The 20,373-nt window shown below is 36.9% G+C and overlaps 1 protein-coding gene across 22 annotated transcripts in view; it reads left to right on the forward strand.

The window, feature by feature from the left end:
* The window catches only part of DLG2 (discs large MAGUK scaffold protein 2), a 984,895-nt gene that overhangs the window by 675,527 nt on the left and 288,995 nt on the right, over window positions 1-20,373 (forward strand). For all 22 annotated transcript variants that reach the window (XM_063148780.1, XM_063148803.1, XM_063148779.1 and 19 more), the window contains one exon: window positions 6,270-6,439. In XM_063148780.1, coding sequence (XP_063004850.1) covers window positions 6,270-6,439 — 170 coding nt within the window. The remainder of the gene's footprint in view (window positions 1-6,269; window positions 6,440-20,373) is intronic.

Here is a 20,373-nt window from a genome sequence, read left to right on the forward strand (position 1 = left end):
TCCATTCCTAATTACATAGTGCAGTATGCCGTCTGTTTCTGACTTACAACTTCAAAAATAGAACTTAGAGTCATAAATGAAACACAAGGAGAGGGATGAAGAGACGCTGTATATGATAAGGAAGTGCTCTGCTAATATTTTTACTGATGTTGTAGCCAGGCACTTGGGTTTTAAATTCAGTGACTGTTATGCAAGCCCTTTAATACACTGGCATTTCATTAAGAGGCTGTTTAAAAAGAAATCTGTGGGTAACTAAAGCAGTAGCAAAGGACAAGCAGTATAAATATCTTACAACAGTTCTGTGGCTGTGCTGTTGTGTCTCAGGTCTCAGCAAGGTCATAGCTCTAACAGGGTATGGAAACATAGTAATTTCAAGAAATAACATGTTCTGAAATTCAGAAGTATTTCCTAAAATCGGAGTTATTTCCTGAAAGTTCGAGCTTCAGTCTCTGTTCTGGAAGTGAAATAAAGCTCAAAGTCCTCTGGTAGGGCACCTGCAGATCTTGGTGGTAGGGCCTATAGCCCACCTGGATGTGATCTGAAATTCTTGACTGCATTATAGTTGGCACTTTTACCTCCAAAACCATCACTAGACTCCTGGTATACAAAGGAGGTATTTTATCTGTACTTTTTTATTTCTTATATGGACTTTGAGAGGGCAAGAAGTAGGACTTAGTGCTAGCCTGCCCCTGGATATGGGAATTGGAAAAGTGACTGGGACTGCCCTGATCTAGAGGAAGTGAGCTGAATCTGCACAGGCAGGCTTTTGCTGATGCTCTTCCACGTCTTTTACCTTCTGCCATTTAGGCAGGAATCCACTAACAGATCACTTTCACTTGAAAGGGTAAATAGCTATTTTCTACACCCAAAATACTGGAAAAATTCAAAGGAGTGAACTGTGGGGATAACCAACACAATTTCAGGTCCCCCTCCAAAATCTTACGGGGTTTGGAGGCTGTGGGCTGAACTCAGGTAGTGTGCTGTGGGACAGACTGGGTTTCCATTATATTGTAGTAAAATCCGTGCACATCCTTAAATGAGAAACATTTTATGAGTTTTTTTTCTTTATTTCAGTCTCTGGGATGATAATCATTCCAGTTGCTGATATGAGCTGTGAGGCTGCACAAGCACTGCACTAGGCTTGAGCAAGCACACTCTGCTTTTCAGCAGGGCTTGTTAGCTCAGCCATCCACCAACCTTGGGGCTCCCAGGGCCAACAGACTGAAACTGGCTTGCCAGTGCAAGGGGAGAAAGCATCTGCTGGGTGAATCTACTTAGGGAAATGCTGTGCAAGAGCTTAGTTCCTGTCTTTGCACACACACAGCTGCCTTTGTGCTTGGTTGAGGGGATTGCCTTTCAACTCTCGCTTCTGAAAACTTGTTGCAATGGCGAGTGCAGCCCGGAAGAGGCAGGAGACTGCTTTGGTTGGTTATCCGGTGTTTATGCTGAGTGTGTCTGGGGGGCTGCAGTGAGGGCTGGTTCCTCTTTGAGATGAGCCAAGAAGGTGTAGACTCTCCTCTGGAAAGCCAATTTAGACTGTAAAGAGGAGACAAAGGGAGCGGGATGCAGGTGAGGTTTTAATCCTACATTTGTAGACTATGAAAGAAGAACCTGGTGAAGGTTGTGCACAAAGAGCTGGGATGGCACCAGGCCAGCATCATTGGGGAAAAGCTTATATTTTATTGAATTTATTTCAGTGCAATAGATTATTGCCATTGATTCAGAGGCTTGAATGATGATGTTTTTCTCTCGGAAATGAAACATTGTGGGTTTAGTCCTTATTCAATTTCCTCAGAACTAAAGATAATTCTGTTCTTGTTAGAAGCACAGGTTAGATTCAATACTTCAAATAGTGCCTTTATGTTAAATACAGTTAGGTTTCCTGTTTTATTGCACAAATATTTCCACATATTTTTAAATCAAAATCAATCCTAGGATTTCAAATTATTATTAAGTTTGGTTCTAATTCCGCTGTGTCATTTGTAAGTTACAAACCCTTCCCCCCGTCATAAGTTTCATCAAGTAGTATTTGCAGTAGTAACCATGAGATTTTTGGAATTTCATTATAAATCACATAAGTGTCAAATTTTGAGTTAGGATTGGCTGTTACCTTAATCAGACATTTTCATAAACACTAGTTCCCCTCCAGCTTCCAGAAACGGACAGGAATTTTCTTCCACTGATAAATATAATCTCTTTATTTTTGAAATAGGCATAGAAGTAGTTTTACACTACTTTACAATGTCAGGATGGGGTCTAAGAATATACACAAATTTGCTACAGAAATTGGATCATGTCTCTAAGGATCATTGTACATAAGGAAACTATGCCCTAAGGGGCATACATGTCATTGGTATTTAGTGTTAGCTCTGAATTCTGTGATTTTGAAGACAAATCTGAAGACTGCTGTAGTAAATGTGATTGCCTTTATTCTGAATTCTTAGTGAAAATCTAAAAAAAAAATTATTCCTCTTGGAAGGAAGTCATATGAGCCAGCATCAATATGTACATTTTTTACCCCATGTGCTGTAAATTCTTTTTATTATGGAATAGGAAGGCTGTGTATAGAATTTAAAAAAAAAAAAAAAAGCTGGGGAGAGAGAGTCATCCTTCTCTAGCTAATGGATTAGACATATTCTCTTAAGGTCAGATAATCTAATTATAATTATTTGCTGACCTCTTGAAGTAAAGATAATAATCCTTTCAGCTTGCAACCTAGCATCTTGTGTTCCTGCTTAAGGTGCTGTGCTCTTGTGAGTTCTGGAAGAAAGAAAGTATCAACAGTTTTTTAGGGAAACTTAGGCTAAAATGGTTAGACACTGGAGCAAAGGATAAAGAGAAAGTTTAGTGTTTCTTTGTCTTACCTCTGTAGCCTATCTGATATCTACATAATGATATATGGAAGTGTATATCTACCTGATATATTTTATAGTTTTGCACTCATTCTCCCACTATAACTATTTTGCCTTGATTTCTATGCTCTGACTAAAGAATAAAGAAATTCCATATTAATTTAAGTTTTTCTGAGGAGGCAACTAAAAAAAAAAATCATTTGGCTTTGGCTAGAAATCATCTATGAATGCTTTAGTATCATGATGTTGATCCACAGAGCACAGATTATTCCCTTGTTCTTCAGTCTATAGTTAGTTCCAGTTAGCTGTGCTATGGCAAGTGGGCTAATGTGTGTTGGCAGGACCATTTGGTCTTCTGGGGCTCTTAGCTGCCACACCAGGCTGCTTTGGGTTTCCCCTCAGGGCACCATATTGCACAGAACAAGGGAACAGAATGATCATTACCAGTTGTCACCTACTATATGTCCAGTAAGTGCCTAAGGACTGTACTGTCTTCTTTACTTACACGTTGACTGAAGCGTTTATCAGCTTCTCAAGGATGTCTGCAGTTTCTTGAAAACAGTAAAAATCAAATTCAGATGAATATAGTGAAATTTAAACCCTTAATAATAAGGGGTTTTCCTTCACACAAGCCCTTATCTGCTTTGAAGATAGCAGCAACTGGTAATCCTCTGAGACCCTGACCTTCCCCCTTAACAAAGTAGCTCTGATATTTCTTCTGTGAGTTGTTTTGCCTGATTGTTGCATGTGTTCTATATTTAACTATCCATTGTCCTTCATATTGAATTTATACTACAAAATTTTTGTAGAATATATTCATTATGTGAAAGAACCTAGGGGAGCCAGTGTGCCATATGAAGAGCTGCCAAACTCATTTTAATGTGTTACCTGTGTGGGGGATTCTACAAACCTTAATCAAATTAGGTGTGTGCATAATATTTGAGAGCAGGTCTGAGGAGAGCTGCTTGGAGATATTGATGGATGAGAAGGTCAACATGACCTGGCAATGTGCACTGGCAGACCAAAAAGCTAAGATGTATGAGACCCCTCCTAACCCAAACCTTCCTCTGATTATATGACAATACAACTGCTGTTGTATGTATTGGTGAAACTACTGGGATCTCTTCTGTTGGACTTATGTTATCTTGTATTATGAGGCAGATCTTCTCTTGGGCACAGCTCTGTCACCATCTGAAACCAACTTACAGGTATAGGGCATATCCAGCAATAAATGAGAAAAAAAATCACAAAAATAAAATTTTGCCATAGACTTGGCAGGTGAACGTAAAGCCAGGAAAATGCATTGGAGAGCTGCTTGCACAGGCAGAGTAGTTTTGTCCTTAAGGGGTAAGACCACACACTTAATAATCTGAAAGAATTTTCTTAAACTGGGTTTACTGACTTTTTTGCTGTTATGCTTTTAGGTTTATTTTGTTGCAGCATGTGCATATATGTTCTTGAATATTGTATTTATTTATTAAAAAATGAAAAATTAACCTTCTCATGAGTGGGGGAAAAAAGCCTACAGGTGTGGGAAGGCATAGAATCATACTAGCATAGTTTGGTTGGGGTTGGAAGGGACTGTAGAGGTCCTTTATTTCCGTCATTCCCAGCTTTGGGCAGTGACATTTTCCATTAAAACAGGTTGCTTAAAGCCCCTCCCAACCATGGAAACTTCTGGCATTAGAGTAAACCACGAAACCCAATCTTTGAATGATACCTAGAAACTTTGTGATACAGTATTTCTTCTCAACAGTGAAGCATGAGCTTTGTGTCCTTTCCAAGTTTGACCAGTTTCAAATAACTGTGTTATTTTTGTCATTTTGATTTGAGTTTGTTTGAAACAAAAGCAGCAGAAAAAGAACATGAAAAAAAACATCCTAAATTCTCAGGGTTCTGATAAACTTAGGTAAAGTTTCATTCTCCCTCCATGTGCTGACTCCTAATCAATATCCAGATCAAGTGTTCTTTTGCTGTAAAGAGTCACATTTGATAGTTGATTTTTATGTATAGAAACAAAGCAGAAGTGGGAATATTTTTAGCAACCCGTATTTGCTTCACTGATTGTCCTTTCAGACATGCAGAACACCACATTCATTTGCAATCTGCCTTTTTCTTCTGTACCCAACATACTTAGAGGCATCTCACAACAAATGTACTGCACAAGAGCAGTAGTCTAAATTAATCTGTTCTTTTCACTTGTTGTCATTTGCAAAGAAAAGATGGCCCAGCAGTTAAGTCATTAGTCTGCTGCTTTGGAGATAGATTTTACTGCTCTTAAGTTGTAGATTTCCTTTCCAACTAGGACAGATCTGTCAGATGAGGAGGATGCAGCTCCATCTAACCATCCATTGAGGGTGATTATATGTCCATCCTCAGATACTGCAGTAAATGCTCAAAGTAAGACTATGAGAGAATTTAAATAGTATTCTAATAAAAAAGAAATTGTGATTATTATACAGCAGATCTTGTAGCCTACAGTCAGTGTTGAAAACAAAGAATTTAACTTGAGTAAATAATTTAGCATCACGCATTCTCTTGTAAATTGTCTGCTTTTTGTAGGACAGCATTTTTACTATAACAGCTTTTGTATCACACTATGAGATTTCCATAAGACCAGCTGTAGTTGTCCTTACTATGGTCCATAGTAATAGCATGCCGCATGAGTGTTTTAAAGCAATTATGTTGTTTAGTCAAAACTTTAAATGAAGTTTGTAAAGACAAATTATTACTTATTTCTATCACTATAGCACATGTAACCCAAATTTCTGAGGGAGGATGGTAGGTATGATTGATTGGGTAGACTCCAGTTTGAATCAGGTAGGGCTTTTGGAAGGACTGAGTGCTCTGTCTCATTGCTTGTGAAGCATATTGCACTAAGTCTGTCATCTGGCTGATGTGGACTTGATGATCCTTGTGGGTCCCTGAGCACAACACAACGCAAAGCAGCAAGACTCCATCAGAAGGTTGTATAAAAGAGATTTATTATAGCAAGAGATTTATTATGTTGCCTTTATAGTTTTTCAAGACACTTACATTTACTTAACAGACGCATACACTGCCCATTGGTCATAAGAAAGAAACAAAGTTCTCAATGGGTAAACAAGGCGCCAAGTCATTCTGTGAGCCAGCTAAAGTCCGTATCTTTTAACTTTCTCTCTCATCATGTTGTCATGGTGATGGCCTTGGTGTCTTCCTCAAGAGAGATACGGGGCTTTCCTTGTCTTTAGGAAGTCTTCCCTGGCTCACAAGAACAGCACAAAATGTCTTTCCTGCGGGTCCCTTCCAGCTCATCATATTCTGTGATTCAGGTATTCCCAGTGAAGTCATCTTAATTTTACAGCACTGCTGACAAAACTTTGGCTCAAAGTAACAGCTGAAGCATTCAGTGCCTCTGGTTCTTTGTTTTTCTTGTAGGGTCAACGATTGCATCTTGCGAGTGAACGAGGTTGACGTGTCGGAAGTGTCACACAGCAAGGCCGTGGAGGCCCTGAAGGAGGCCGGCTCCATAGTGCGATTGTACGTCCGGCGAAGGAGACCTATACTGGAGACCGTCGTAGAGATCAAGTTGTTCAAAGGACCGAAAGGTAGATAAGAAAACTATAAAGGCGTCCATTTTAAACTTGGTGTTTAGCCTCTCTTGTAGCTTAAATGGCATCTGGCCTTGTTGATTTGCTAACTGGTTAACATGTCAAATACTGAAATGTAGTTCATTTAGGCAGGTAGAACTTGAATTCATGGTTAATCTCTTCCTGAAATATAAAGGAGTTCAAGGAGTTGTGGTTTTCTTCATTCGATGTTTATTCTCTCATTACCTTCTAAGGATACATGGAGATACTATGTGGCAGCACATATACTACCTTTAAAGTTCCTTTACTCAGACCTTTGATTTAAGGTGCTTTTGAATGTGGAGTTTCTGAATTCTTCATCTTTTCAGAAGGTTTTTTGATTATCCAGTTTGCCCTCTCTACTTTCATTATGTTTTTTTCTAGTTATCTTTGGAACATGAAGAATATCAACTTAGCCAGATGCGTAGAAGAATTTTATTTTATTCTTTAACAAAATTATGTGGAAATGTAGCACAAAACTTTCACTAGTCTAAATGAGCTTTATTGCTTCCAGCAGAACCTTCTGGTTACAGAACAAAAAGCCAAATTCCTTTCAAGAAGCATTTTTCTTCATAGCTGATTTCTGGACAAAGAAAATGCATATTTTCATGGTACATGTGAATAGAATGAACAGCAGTTAATTATTTTGATCCATAATAGCTATTTCATAAGCAGGTCTTTGATAAATATATATATACGTATTATGAAATGAAGACATTTGCATGTATCTTAATATATGCAGTGCACATGAGATTGCTCACCCTATTTTATCTATAGTAAATAATCTACAGCTTTTTCAGTGTTCTCCCTTACATGTTCTCTCATGTGAATATTATAATTTCCTTCTCCATAGGGTTTTTTAATAGTAGTAGTGGAGTATATGAATTATATTGAGACATATTGTTGAGCTTGACCTCTAATACTCAATAAAGATAGTGCAACACTGAAAACAGTGCACTCTCTGACACTGCAGTGTATTCATTATGCTCTGCTCTTAGAGAAGAGTAAGATATATTTAAACAGGCATCTAATGGTAAATCCCTGAAAGTCTGGATTCTTGTGGTCAGTTATGATGCTGGATTGTTTTTCTAACAGAAAAGCATTTCTAATGGCATTTTGTATGCATGTGAATTCAGAGTAGAAATGCAGGCAGTGTTTTTAAAGATTTGGAGTTAAAGTAAGTGTCTGATGTGATAGTCATTTTGAGAGACCTAAGGCTAAAGAAACTAAAATTAACTTGTCCTTTCTGGTTGTGATGAAGCAGTAAAAATTATTCACCATGACCAAATTTTTGCTACATCGTGAAAATGGACAAGAGAGGCAATCATTATCTAATAATGGGTTTGCATTGTGTTTGTTTTGAGTGTACGCCTGAAACTATTTCTTTTTGCAGTTATTTTCATAAAACAGAATGGATACCAAAAAATGGATACCTTTTAGGGCAAGCTAAAAAACTTTTGCTTCTTACTGCTGCAAATATGATTTTGCATCTATATTCTTATATGAAGTTTACTACAGATAATTATATAAATAATAAATTTTATTGTTAAGTTGAATATGTTTTTTTATATTTTCACTTTCATAGGAACAAGTTAGCTGGAAACTTCGATAAAAAACAGGTTTATGGACTAGTTTTCTGCAAAAGCCAGGGGTTTTACCTTCATAATTCAGGCAGTAAGGAAGCCTGCTCTATTAGGCTTTCTGTATTCTAGAAATAAGAAAGGAAAATGAAGAAAATAAATAATTTATAGTTGTGACTAAAAGCCTTACCAATACTATTTTTAATATCTAGAGCATATTTCCTTTGATTTTTTTCAAATCTTCCATGAAGAAATTATCTATTGCAAGGCATCAAACTCTTAGCAGAAGTTGAGAATAAAACCCGTGACTCTTGCCTGTAGTCACTCCTGTGATGCTTATCTCCTCATATTTCAGGTGATTTATCTGTGAACTGGTCTTTCACACCATTACTATGCAACATAAGAACCACTTAGTATTTATATAAACAGTGTTTCTTACTTCTCAGAGTGAAATTGGGATGTTTTGGTGTCCAGAGCAGGATCTGAAAACTAGCATGGTAGCTTCCACACCATTCCTTCTTTCCTACTCACAAAATCAGTAAAGAAAGTAAATCTATTTTTTAGACAAGAAGGTTGTTGCATACCAAAATTGGAATAGCAATTATCTTTTCAATTATTTTCCTGACTGTCTCTGTCAGTATATAACCCAGCATTTACTGAGTTCATTCCTTACTGCCCTGAGAATTCACCACATGAAAACAAGTCTTGGCAACCCTAATGCCAGGCAAACTCAGAGATCCCTAACTTGCCTGTGTGTATTAGATTATATCTTTCAGCCCTTGAAGTTGGTAAAGAAGGAAATTTGCAAGGCTTTATATATAGAGGTCCTTTTAATTTCATCTGAGATATTCAGGATGAGGGGTTTTACAAGTTTAGTCCATAGAGGTTAGTTGGGTTTTTTTAATGGGCATTTATTTTTGTTGCTAGCAACTACCATATAGAAGACATTGATTAATTTGGTGACGGTGTTTTAAACATCATATATTAAATAAGCCTTGTCTGGAGATGGCTTTGAGTGTGTAACAGGGGGAAGGGCATGCTCTTGTGCTGCCAGGAGGTCCCTTCTAAATGCAGACCCCCATGCAGTTGTTCCTGTTGTTTCACAAAAAGGCTCTGCTAGTGTCATGTGTGCTAAGCCTTTAGTTTTATTTTTGGGAGCAGAAGCTGTAAACAAAGACACAATGAGTTGTGTAATAGGAAAATCAAGGGTTCAGAGAGAGCTTCAGCTGTGCAGGCATTTAAAGCTGATCATCACTTTGACACACCTGATTGCAAATACTGGCAGACAGCCACAGTCTGTGTCTTGAAGGTAATTGCTAACTCTCTTTCATGTGCTTTGGAGATTTCTTTTGTATGCCTCTTGCATGTCTCTTCAGGCAGGCATAAAATTCACGGTATGATTTTGCAAAGGACTGAGTGGCCAACAGTGGACGTTTTGTTTCAGTCGTTCCCCGGGCACTGCAGATTTTAGCAGCCAGCATCTCTACTGTGGCTGACAGCTGTAACAGAGGAAAGATACTTGCAGCTTTCTTATTTAAATCACTGGGATTTAGACACCACTGAAAATCCTGTCATTAAGTAATATGCTTTTCTTTGTCTGTATTGAAACAAGACTAGCAGTAATGAGAATGGATTGCACTCACTGCAGTGTTTGCTCCTGGAGAGCAAAATGCAGGCATTCAAAACAAAGCAGTTTAATGATGCTGTCTGCTTTGTAATATAATTTGTGCATTAGCTGCCTGAAAGACCCTGCAAAGGTCTGTGTACGGGCAGTGGATTGTGAACTTCAGTCACTGTTCAGGGGTTCCAGTGCTCTCTCCCATTTCATTGCATTAGAAGAATTTTAAACCAAAGTAGTTTCATAGACCTCAAGATTTTCATGCCGTCCTATCACACTCCAAATATACTTTTACTAAATCCAGAAGCATTGAGTAGTGTGATGATGCACAATTACTTTGCTGATGTACAAGTAGTAGAAATTAAACTTGATTCATTTTAATTTCATTTTATAAATGATCTTCTACCATTAGAAGAAATACATTTTTAAATGTATTTCTACCATGTAGAAAATTTCTGGCAGTGAGAAACTTGGGTAAACACAGAGGTCATGTAAAATATTACCTGCCTACTTGCGTACCTAGCTGGTAATTTAAGCTCTGATATAATGTACCTGAACGGGGGGGAAAAAAGGGCAGAAAATAAGGATTCTTGGAACTACAGCACTGTCAGATTAGATAATAAACTTTTGACCTCACTTCTGTAGGAAATGTGGTGTCTTAAAAGACATCAGAACTGCAGAAATGAAGTTCAGGGTATGTGAAGCAGAACAGCTGAGTACCAGGAAACTTCAGAGGAAAATTGTCAGACTGAATAACACCCAAAAAAAAAGGAACAACATAAAGGACAGCTAATTTTGCTATCTGGATTTTCTCGTGGCTTGGGTATAAAGTCATAGAGAAACAGGATTACTTTCCCACACCCTTGATGATAATAGTGCCTATTATCATTACAGTGTTTGAGCTGTGTCAGGATGTTGCCGCGATGACTGGAGCTGCCCTTCTGTTCATGACGTTTTAGATTAAAGGCTCTGGACACACCAGCAGCTGTCTCACTTTTTGGTTTCTAAAAGCATACTTTTTGCTCATTCCTGATGAATTCAGCCAGTGACACATTCCTATGAGGTCCACCTCACACAGCTTTGGGCACTAAATCATGTTTAGGGACATTTCATTCTTTGCTCTTTCTGCTCTTAGAATTAGAGCCATATCAAAACTTTTCTTATAATCCATTTGGAGTGTGATTATATTTTGGGGCTTCAGATTAAAAATTAATGCATCTCTTAAGTACTGTTCAGCCCCATTTTGTATCTCCCTCTGGATGGCTGTTCTTCTTATCTTAAATTTCTTAATCAGCAAAGACTAAGCTCCTAAATCAGACATCTAATAAAATATGCAAAAATAAGATAGGATTAATATAAAGGGCAGAATGTGCATTTATTTTGAGAGTTATGTGTATCTGTCTAAATGTTAGACTACGTCATTGGGCATAACCAGTTCCAGACTTCCCATTTCGTTGTGTTCTGTGCTGAACTGAAGCGACTCTGTGGCACATGGTAGATTTTCTTTTCCTGTAACTATTTGGTTTATTCTTGATGTCACTGACTAAAGTCAATGGATGGTAATGAAGCTTTCTTACTATACTAGGAAAAGAATCAGTATGGTCTAATTTGTGTATTTTTTAACTCACTGGTAAGTTACGAGATTTTCTTTGGAAGATGCAGAAAATTTTCACCATCAATATACGGTATGATTTCACTGTAGATTTATCTTGGCTTGTTACTGAAATGTCCTCTAGTCTATTACTGTCTGTAGTTTCCTAGAGGTTCATGCTACTTTTTTCATGAGAATAGATGTATTTTAATTTGAATTGATGGCTTTATTGGAAATGTCTTGTGTGTTCTGTTGCATGGATAGTAACCCAGCTTGCAGTGACAACTGAAATAGTCACAAAAGTACACTTCAATGATGTGTGTTTCAAAATGTCTGCTTAAAAAAAAGTGTTCCATTCAGAATATCAGAATAGAGGGTTCATTTTTTAAAAAAAGTGCTGCTTTCAGTAAGGAATGGAGAAAACTTACAACTTTTACCTAGCAAAGCAAATTCAAAAGTTACCTTTTTATCTCAGGTAATAGCTGCAGCACTTAAAATGAAAGAAAGGGCTTTTTGCAAACAAAGAGCCCCAATTATTTATTTCCCAATTTCAGAGAATAGTGAGAGCTTTCAGATCTTACTGTTTGATAACTGATTGCAAGTGCTTGCTTCAGACTGATGATGGTACATATTTTTTTTTATTCTTTTTTTTATTGCAGCTATCACTTCTACTACTTAAATGATCTATTTTCTCTAATTTAAGAGACACTAAATATGCCATAGCAAACTTTAGCATGTGGGAATAGGAGATTTTATGACAAGTTAGTCAGATATTTTCTTAATTAAAAAATTATGTTTTGTAAGGTCCAAAGTGTTTTTCAACAAAATCATTTTTGAACATTTTGAACAGAACCTTGTCTTATGGTCTTTGAAGAATTTCATTCTTATGATCCTATCAGCTGTGAATTTACTTCTGGTTTTCAATGTTCTCTTCCTTTTGTGCTCTGTGAATCCTTATCTAAAACAGAGAAAAATGGAGCAACTTAAAAGATAGAATCATATAAAAATGAGGAAGCAAGCAAACTTTGTCAAGTGTGGGTTTAACAAACTATCTTGGTTCTCAACTCTAATTTAAATGCTTCACTTCATATTATTGTAACCTGAAGTATCACTTATTTCAAGTATAAATAGAAAACTAACACAGTTGAAACTAAAATACCCTTTATTGTGAAATGTCATTGCTTGAAGGAACTCGTATTTCCTCCAATTAGCAGAAAGTGCTCCATCAAACACTAATACATATTTTTCCAGCTTTAAGATAGTGGCTCAAACTATCATTTATAAGTTAACATCACTAAAAGCATGGCTTCCCTGCAGGCTAGGATTGTCTAGTGTAAGAATATGTGAGTATCTAATAGTTTATCACATGAAAATTGCATTCTCTTGAAAATCATGAAATTCGAAAGCACCATGATAAAAGTGCTATAAAAGCCTCTGCTGTTTTCCAGCCATGTTTTGAAACATTTGTGTTGCCAGTGCCTGATGTGGTAAAAGTGGTAGCTTTTATCTGCACCTTTATATTTCCCAGACTGAGGATCTTGATCTTTCTTTAATTTAAGTGATGATAAATGCATGCAGCTGCTATTATCATATTCTTTTTTAGGGTAAAAGTAAAATACCAAATGTATTATCTGACTTTGGTCAGTAAAGACATGCCATCTCATTTGTGTAAGTTACCATCTATGAAGCTTTTCTTTAAAAATCGCACATTGATTCTGTGAAGTGGTTCCTTCCGTTCCTGAGGAAAAGTAGCCCTTGTATACAATTTCACAAAGTAATAGTTATTATTCTAATGACATTTCAGTTCTAGTTTCTCGGGCTTTTTCTTTTTTGTCTCTAGTGGAGAAAGAAGGTAAATCTGTTATTTTTTTTGTTAAAAATGCAGTCTAATGGCAGGAAGTGGTGGAATCAGCTTGTCCTCACATCAGACTTAATTTAACCATCTTTGGAGATTAGTAGTCAGTCATTAAAGAAAATATTTTCCAAATCAAAAAGGATATTTTCAAAGGGAATTCAAAATCCCTCCTTCTGGCTGGTCGTCTCCCTTAAAACTGGAGCTCTCCTGTGAACTGTAGGATATTACTTGCTTGAAATCTTTTATATTTTCACGATGACTATGATTTTCCTTTTTTCTATTTAACTGTCATTTTCCATTAGCAGTAAAGAAGTAAACAATATGTCTGGGAAGACTGTGCAGCAATACTATATGTATGTATTTTATCTGTTTTTCCCTTGAAACCATTAAGCTCTTAAGAACTCTCCAAGCATTTCTGAAGAATCCTGTGTTCATATGCAAAATGAACATCTAATCTCATAGTGGATTTTAAATAAAATTTTCTAGAAATCATTCACAAAGATTTCCACTGATACATTGCTTTTTTGCAGCTCCATCAGGATAACTATTTCTGAAGTGGTGCAGTAGCAATTTTCAAGTGCAGTGCTGTATTTTAATAGCCAATTGAGATGGCTATAAAAATTCAGCACTGTGCATTAAGATCATTACTAAATTGCTTCAGCAATACTTACTGATGAGGCAGCTTCAGCAGAACACATTTCATCCTAATGAACTGTGGCTGCAATAGAGCAAAAAGCAGCAACTCAGGGAAAGACAGATGTGCAGGTAGGCTTGGATGCCAACAAACTGGAGATTTTGTTTCAAGAAAAATAAGGTTTGGTTGGTTGCTTTTTGTTTTCAGTGGAGAAAGAAAAAAAAGTCTACCATCTTTTTCATTACAATTGAGTTAAATGGCAGAAGATGGTGCTATGAAAATGTGTCACATCAGACCAAATTCAACCATCTTTGGAGCTAAGCAGATCGTTGACATTTCAATTGACAGAATTTTCTGTGCTTCTTCTTTCTGAATTAAGTAAGAATTGTGTATTATTATCCAGTTGCCATGATTTCATCGACTCTGAGTAGAGACATCAAAGGGTATGGTGTTCCAGTGTGACCTTGTTTTTTTATTATTCTGTCATGAGATGTTGGCCTTTTTGCTGTGGTCAAAGTTATTTCTGAGGCTTTTGCTGCAAATCAAGAGCTGTTAGCATGACATATAGATTCCCCTGATACTGTCGTTGTCACCTTCACAGGTTTAACTCAGTGAACTTCTTTCTGAAAATTTGAGAGAAGGAAGATGTAGGGCTTGGGTTTGTTTTTGTTTTGTTTTGTTTGGTTTTTTGTTTTGATTGCTTCCTTTAGAGACAGGTTTTGTTAATTTCTGTGCACAGCTGTTGGATAAGTGACGGAGATGGATGCATCTCCAGCTTTTGTTCATATGGCATCCTTCTGGGTGACAGTAAAGCAGGCCATTTAAAAATTCTGCACTTGATTTATCCCGTCCTTGTGGAAATGCTTCAAAGGAACTTGCTTTCTAAATGGATTTCCCAGTTACATAATGATCTCCAGTGTGCTGCTGAAAAGTTTCTTGGAACATCTTTTGTCTCGGGCTTGGATGAAAAACTGTGATGTGTGTGCTTTGGGATTTTACTTGACAGTGTGTCCTTTTACTCTCTGCAATTTTTAAAAATCCCAAAGACTAAGTGCCTTTTTGGTTTTGGTTTGGTTTTTTTTGTCTATGCCAAGTGTAAGGAAAATTCCCCATGGATCTTGGCCAGCTTCTTTTTCAGTTCCAAGGTTTTCTCCTGACTAAATGTAATACAGTAAGTCTCATAATTTTGTCATTATAGCATGACTTTGTACTCCTTTTTTCCTCTAGGTTGTAAATTTCTGAGTCAGAAAATAGTTTCATCATTTCCCTTCCCATTCTAGAGTGCTGTGTAAGAGTTAAAAGGGGAGCTAGAGAAGATCCCTTTCATTAGGTTTGCCATTGCTGTTTTCATCAGGAGGACAGGAGGTGCAGCAGACAGTGCAGTGAGTGTTAATTGTCTCATCAGTATTTCCAGATGCACAATAAATCAAAAGATAGGGAAGGACAGTGTGGCATCATTTGCTAATCTGCTGGGCTGAGGATGGAAAAAACCTTTCTGTAGACAGGAGGTCAACATCATTTTTCCTTTTTTTTTAATGGAGTAGTGAGGATTTCCTAGGGAGTGGCAGTTTTCTTGGCCTTTTTCCTCTACCTATCTGATCCTTGTTTTAAATTCTTCAGGTAAATTTTAGAGAATGATTATTATGCTTGATCTTTCATCACTTTAATATTAATTTTTCAAAAGTTATATGACAACTGTTGCTGAAACCTGATTGACATCCTCATGCCACAGAAGATGGAGATTAGCCTGCTATGTTGAATGTGTTTATTGACACAATGTATTTTATTTCACCTGAGTAGTCTGAAAATCCTTATGTTTCCTTCTTTGGAGACCTTCATCCTTTTCTGAATGTAAAGCCTAATGTGCAAATTAGGCAGATTTTTTTCAAAAACACGAAACTACAGAACAGTATTTTTATCCTTTATTGTTAAGTTAATTATCTGTGTAGCAAGGTCTGTCTTCTTGATAGTTTTTAGATGTCCAGATCTTTCTCAAGACATCTGCTGTCTGGTAAATATCACACATCAGCAAAATACTGCATTGTCATGAAGAGCACCTCTGAAAGAATAAATAGTATTTAATTAAATTTTTGTAGCATGAGGAGCTGTAGCTCTTCCTTTTTTCTCTTCATTTTTCTTGTCTTTTTTTGCCCTGTAATTGTAAGCATGGGCAGACAGTATCTTAAGTCTTCTGAGAATGGCATTACAGATTCTACTCATAGTTGAGAGACAAAGCTGCTGCAGCTTTAGAGATTCAAGTAATGTGGTAAATAAAATATCATAATACAACCTATTTTAAAATTATTTTAGATTGTCAGTATTATTCTTTTGTTTGCACTGGTTGGGAAAAAAAAGGAAATAGTTACATTAAGGCATCTCTGAGCATCTGAAGGGAATAGCTGTCTTAGAAAAACACCAAAGTGATTAACTGCAATAGTTGTTCATCTGGCTCTTTCTAGTCCTTTCTGTACTACCTTAGTCGTTTCTGCAGGTCTGTCATCCTAATTTTGCTTTCAGTATTCCAAATTCTAGATGAAATTTCAATTATCCTTCATTAAAAAAATAAATGATACATTAGTCAAATAAAAATTTCTCAATAGTATTTAATCTTTGACTTGCCATTTATTATTTTAGAACATTTGTCCAACAGCTTTGAAGAGCTGCTTTTCCTTCATCAGTTTGGGGGTTTTTTTTGTTTGTTTGTTTTGTGTCTCTGAACATGGTGTTAGAATTCCTAGAAATCACAGCTATTTTCTGGAGTTCGAGTGGAAAACCCTTTGCTGTTTGCCATGGAACACCCTGTTGGTGCAGATGGTCGTTCTTTGCTATTGGGCTGTCCTAAGATATGAGACCAAGTCTAGGCTCTGGGACTCCAGTGCAAAGATGTTCTGTTTCTGCCTGTTTCACATCAGTGATGTGTACCAAAGGGCAGCTGAATTTTATATGCAGTGAAGGTTCCTCTGTTGCAGACACAGTGAGATTCTTACAGAAATAAAGTAGAGCCTTGCTGTGTGAAGCCCTTGTGCTCCCTGACACGTAGGCAGCTGCTCTTCAATTCTTCTTTTGAGCTGGCAGTAAAGCCATTGATTTATGACAGTGTCACTTGTTCTTCTTACCTTGCAGGAACTCACTTAAGATTTTTTCCATTCAGAAATTCTGCTACTTGGTCCAATTTCAAGTTGATACATTTTTCTCAACATTAAGCTTTTGATGTGCTTGATAGATGAAAAAAATCTTCCAGTGCAGATTTTGGCTGTTGTTGAATAACAAAGGCAAGGAGATAGCTTAATGCTTATATCTTTAGTGGCTAATTTTGGAGAAAAATGCAATTCTGAAAGCTTGAAAAAGCAAATTATATCTGTGGAGGAAATCTCTGTGAAACCATAAACACTAGGGATTATATCCAAAATATTCCAAGAGCACAAAGTTCGGTGTTCATTAACTGGGATGTTGGCTTCTGAATTTTGAGTAATAGCTTATATGAACAAATAATAAAGTGGCTCTTGGATTCTTTAAAAAAAAACCTGTGCTATCATTATTTTTTGATAGGAAGAAACAGTTGCAAAGCAAGATCTTGGAGCTTTGTGACATGTAAAAAAGGGTATAATGACACAAAAACTCTTTAGGATATGATAAAAGATACATTGCATAAGCTAAAAGAATGATAGCCCCAAGATATGCTTGACATGTTTATTTTGGAAAGTGGTATTTGCAAATAAGAACACGATAGGCTTTTCTTTCTCAAAACTGTGTTTTGGTTTTTGTTTGTTGTGTGTCTTATGCAAAGCAATTTGTAGGTTGTCTTATGAAATTAATACAAAGGCATATTATTCACTCCAACAGAGAGAACTGAAATAAGGAAACAAAATTACAGCAAATAATTTAGTAAAATTGTTTATTGTGGGCATATTTGCATTTTATATACTGTAATTGAAAAATAAACTCAACGTAAATGGTAGGCCAGGGGTAAATCTCATCCCCAGTCTGTAGGTCAGATGTGTATAATTTCAAATTATTATCAAATGTTATAGCCCAAATTTCTGAAAGTTATTTTTAAATTACACTTTTAAATACTACTATAGCAAATCAGATCCCCTCTGCAATTCAGGATTGTAATTTTAGAGATGCACTTGGCAGTTACAGAGAGATGTTGTGATCATAGGTGCTTTCAAGACAAGATGTGAAAAGTGCTTACCTTTTTGCTAGCATCAGTTTTCACAGAAAGGTCATCTCTTGCAAGGTTGCTATCATGATCAAAATCAGCAACAAAGGGACAAGATCTCAGCCTCAAATGAAGAAGCAATAGGTCTGTCAGCACTTAGAGAAGCTACATACTCACACACTCACAGGTCCTGATGGTCTCGATGGCAGACCAGCAGAATTTATGTGATGAAATTTGAGTGGTGACATTGGTCAGGCTTGAGCACCTATGGGGAAAAGGTAAAGTGAAAAACGGGAAAGATGAAGCAGAAAATGCATCCTTAATGAACTGAAAACAAGAGGAGCCGAGGGACTGTGAAGCCATCAGTGTATTTTTAGAATCTCAGAAGAATATTTGAAAAAGTAGGAAATCTCTTTATAAGCATCTAGAAAAAGGGTGTAGAGTAATGATAACTAGAAGAGACCATGCTTCTCTTCTGCAACGTTTCCTCTTTTTTCTCAGATGACTCCATGTGCTGGGAGGGTTCAACACTGAAAGTGGGCTGAGGAAGCAAAGATGTAATTGAGCAGGGTCAACTGCAAGGTGCTTTCAGTAGAAATAACCACATATCTGCTAAATAGTGCTAACATAAAACTGTAGGAAAATAATGTGGAAAAGTAGCTAGAACTTTGTTAGCTGTAACATCTTGTCTCTAAAACATCCTGCTGTGATGAAGCATTCAAATAATATATTTGGTTTTATAAATCGAGGTGTGGTTTACAAAGACATAGGAGCATTCCTTTCATCTTGCACAGGTAAAGCTTTGAGCTCTGTACTTCAAGAAGGGTGTATGCCAGTTGGAGAGATTCCAGGGAAAGCTGTAAAAATGATCAGAGATTTAGAAAGCCTGTCCTACAATGAATAAATGAGTGATCTGAAGCCATTTATCTGAAATACCAAAGACTAAGTGGGAGGTGGGGGGCAGTTTATCAGCACCTGATAGCAATCCTGCCTTGCAGCACATCTTTGAAGAGTGAGTTTGCTCTCTGTGCTCCCTAGGGAGGGTGTGAAACAAAATTTAATAGATAAATAATAAACAAGATTTGTACTAGATGTAGAAGAAGTGAGGATTGTGATTACCAGGGAGAACATCAGGTCTGTAGCATGGGAAATACTGGGTATGCTAGGCAGCCATTTGTTAGACACAGTGCAACTGTAGTTGCTTCTACCTCAGATTGAGAAAAATAATGATCCATTGAGTTTCTTCCTGTCCCAAGATTCATAACAAAATTTTCTCATTTCACTATACTTTGAAGACAAAGAGTAGTCATGGGGCTATTTAAGTTCTCCATCTGCAGAAATGAAGAGTGTGTCTTCCAGACAAAAAACCACATCCTTTGCCTGTCCTCAACAGTAATTTTATATTTTTCTTTTCCATATTTTTTTGCTTTAGGAAGGATAAAACATTTTAGAAAAAACTTCTGTGTATGAGAAAATATTAATGAATATTAGAACAGATAATCTGGTATCTTAATCTGCATTTCTCTGTCTTTTCAAATTTTCTGTTGCTCAAGATGGGATCATGCTTTAGGAACAATTTGATCTTGTGAGTGGCTGGTTCTTCACCAAAGGGTGTTTTCACAGCATGTTTCAGTATTTGGAGACTGGTAAAAACTCCTTTGTTTTGGACTGTGCCAAGTCTTTTAATGCTATGTCTTGACTTCATATAAACAGTTTTGTCCAGCTCCAATCAGAGCTGAGTTTCTTAACACCTAAAATCAGTCTTGTAGACTTCGGGTGAGTCTCACTGGTATGAATCTTTCGATCCAAATATCTGCCTAAATTTTCCGAATGGGGCCCAGAAATGGCCCGTGAATAAATCAAGATATTAGTACATTCATTCTTTCCCCCAGGGTTTCATTTTTTATTGGAAATGCTGCACATATAGTTCCCAGAGACTGACCCTGGCTCTGGCATTGCAGGAAAGTTCAGTGTTTATTATTAGTTGAAATAGCTGATAGAAAGGCCACGTTAATATTCCTCCTAGCTGGAACCCCTCAAGGGACTCACAGCAGGGTCTTGTGTTATGCTAGATCTCATTAAGAGGGAAACTCTTACTCACAGAAAATCTGTAGTGTTTTCTCAGGCTTGAACAACCATATTTTTTAAGTGTTACTCTGCATTTCAACTCTGCTAAGCACATGTTCTTAGAAAATCTTTAATGGTCTAGGACCAGTATGAAAAAAAATCTGTAATTTTGTTTCAATTGTGAGTTCATATTATCTTGCTAGTTAGTTATGCTAGAATGCAGTTCCCTTTGCAAATATTTGACATAATTTCTGAGAAGTCATAGAGTCATACGATGATTAAAGAATATTTTGGTTGGAAGGGAGCTGTAAAGGTCATCTACACCCAGCCTTCTTGCAATGATCAAGGACATCTTCAGCTAGACCAGCTTTCTCAGACCTCCATTGAACACACCCCCATCCTTGAT

This window comes from Melospiza melodia, chromosome 2, assembly GCF_035770615.1.
Source record: "Melospiza melodia melodia isolate bMelMel2 chromosome 2, bMelMel2.pri, whole genome shotgun sequence".
In the NCBI taxonomy this organism is placed as follows: domain Eukaryota; kingdom Metazoa; phylum Chordata; class Aves; order Passeriformes; family Passerellidae; genus Melospiza; species Melospiza melodia.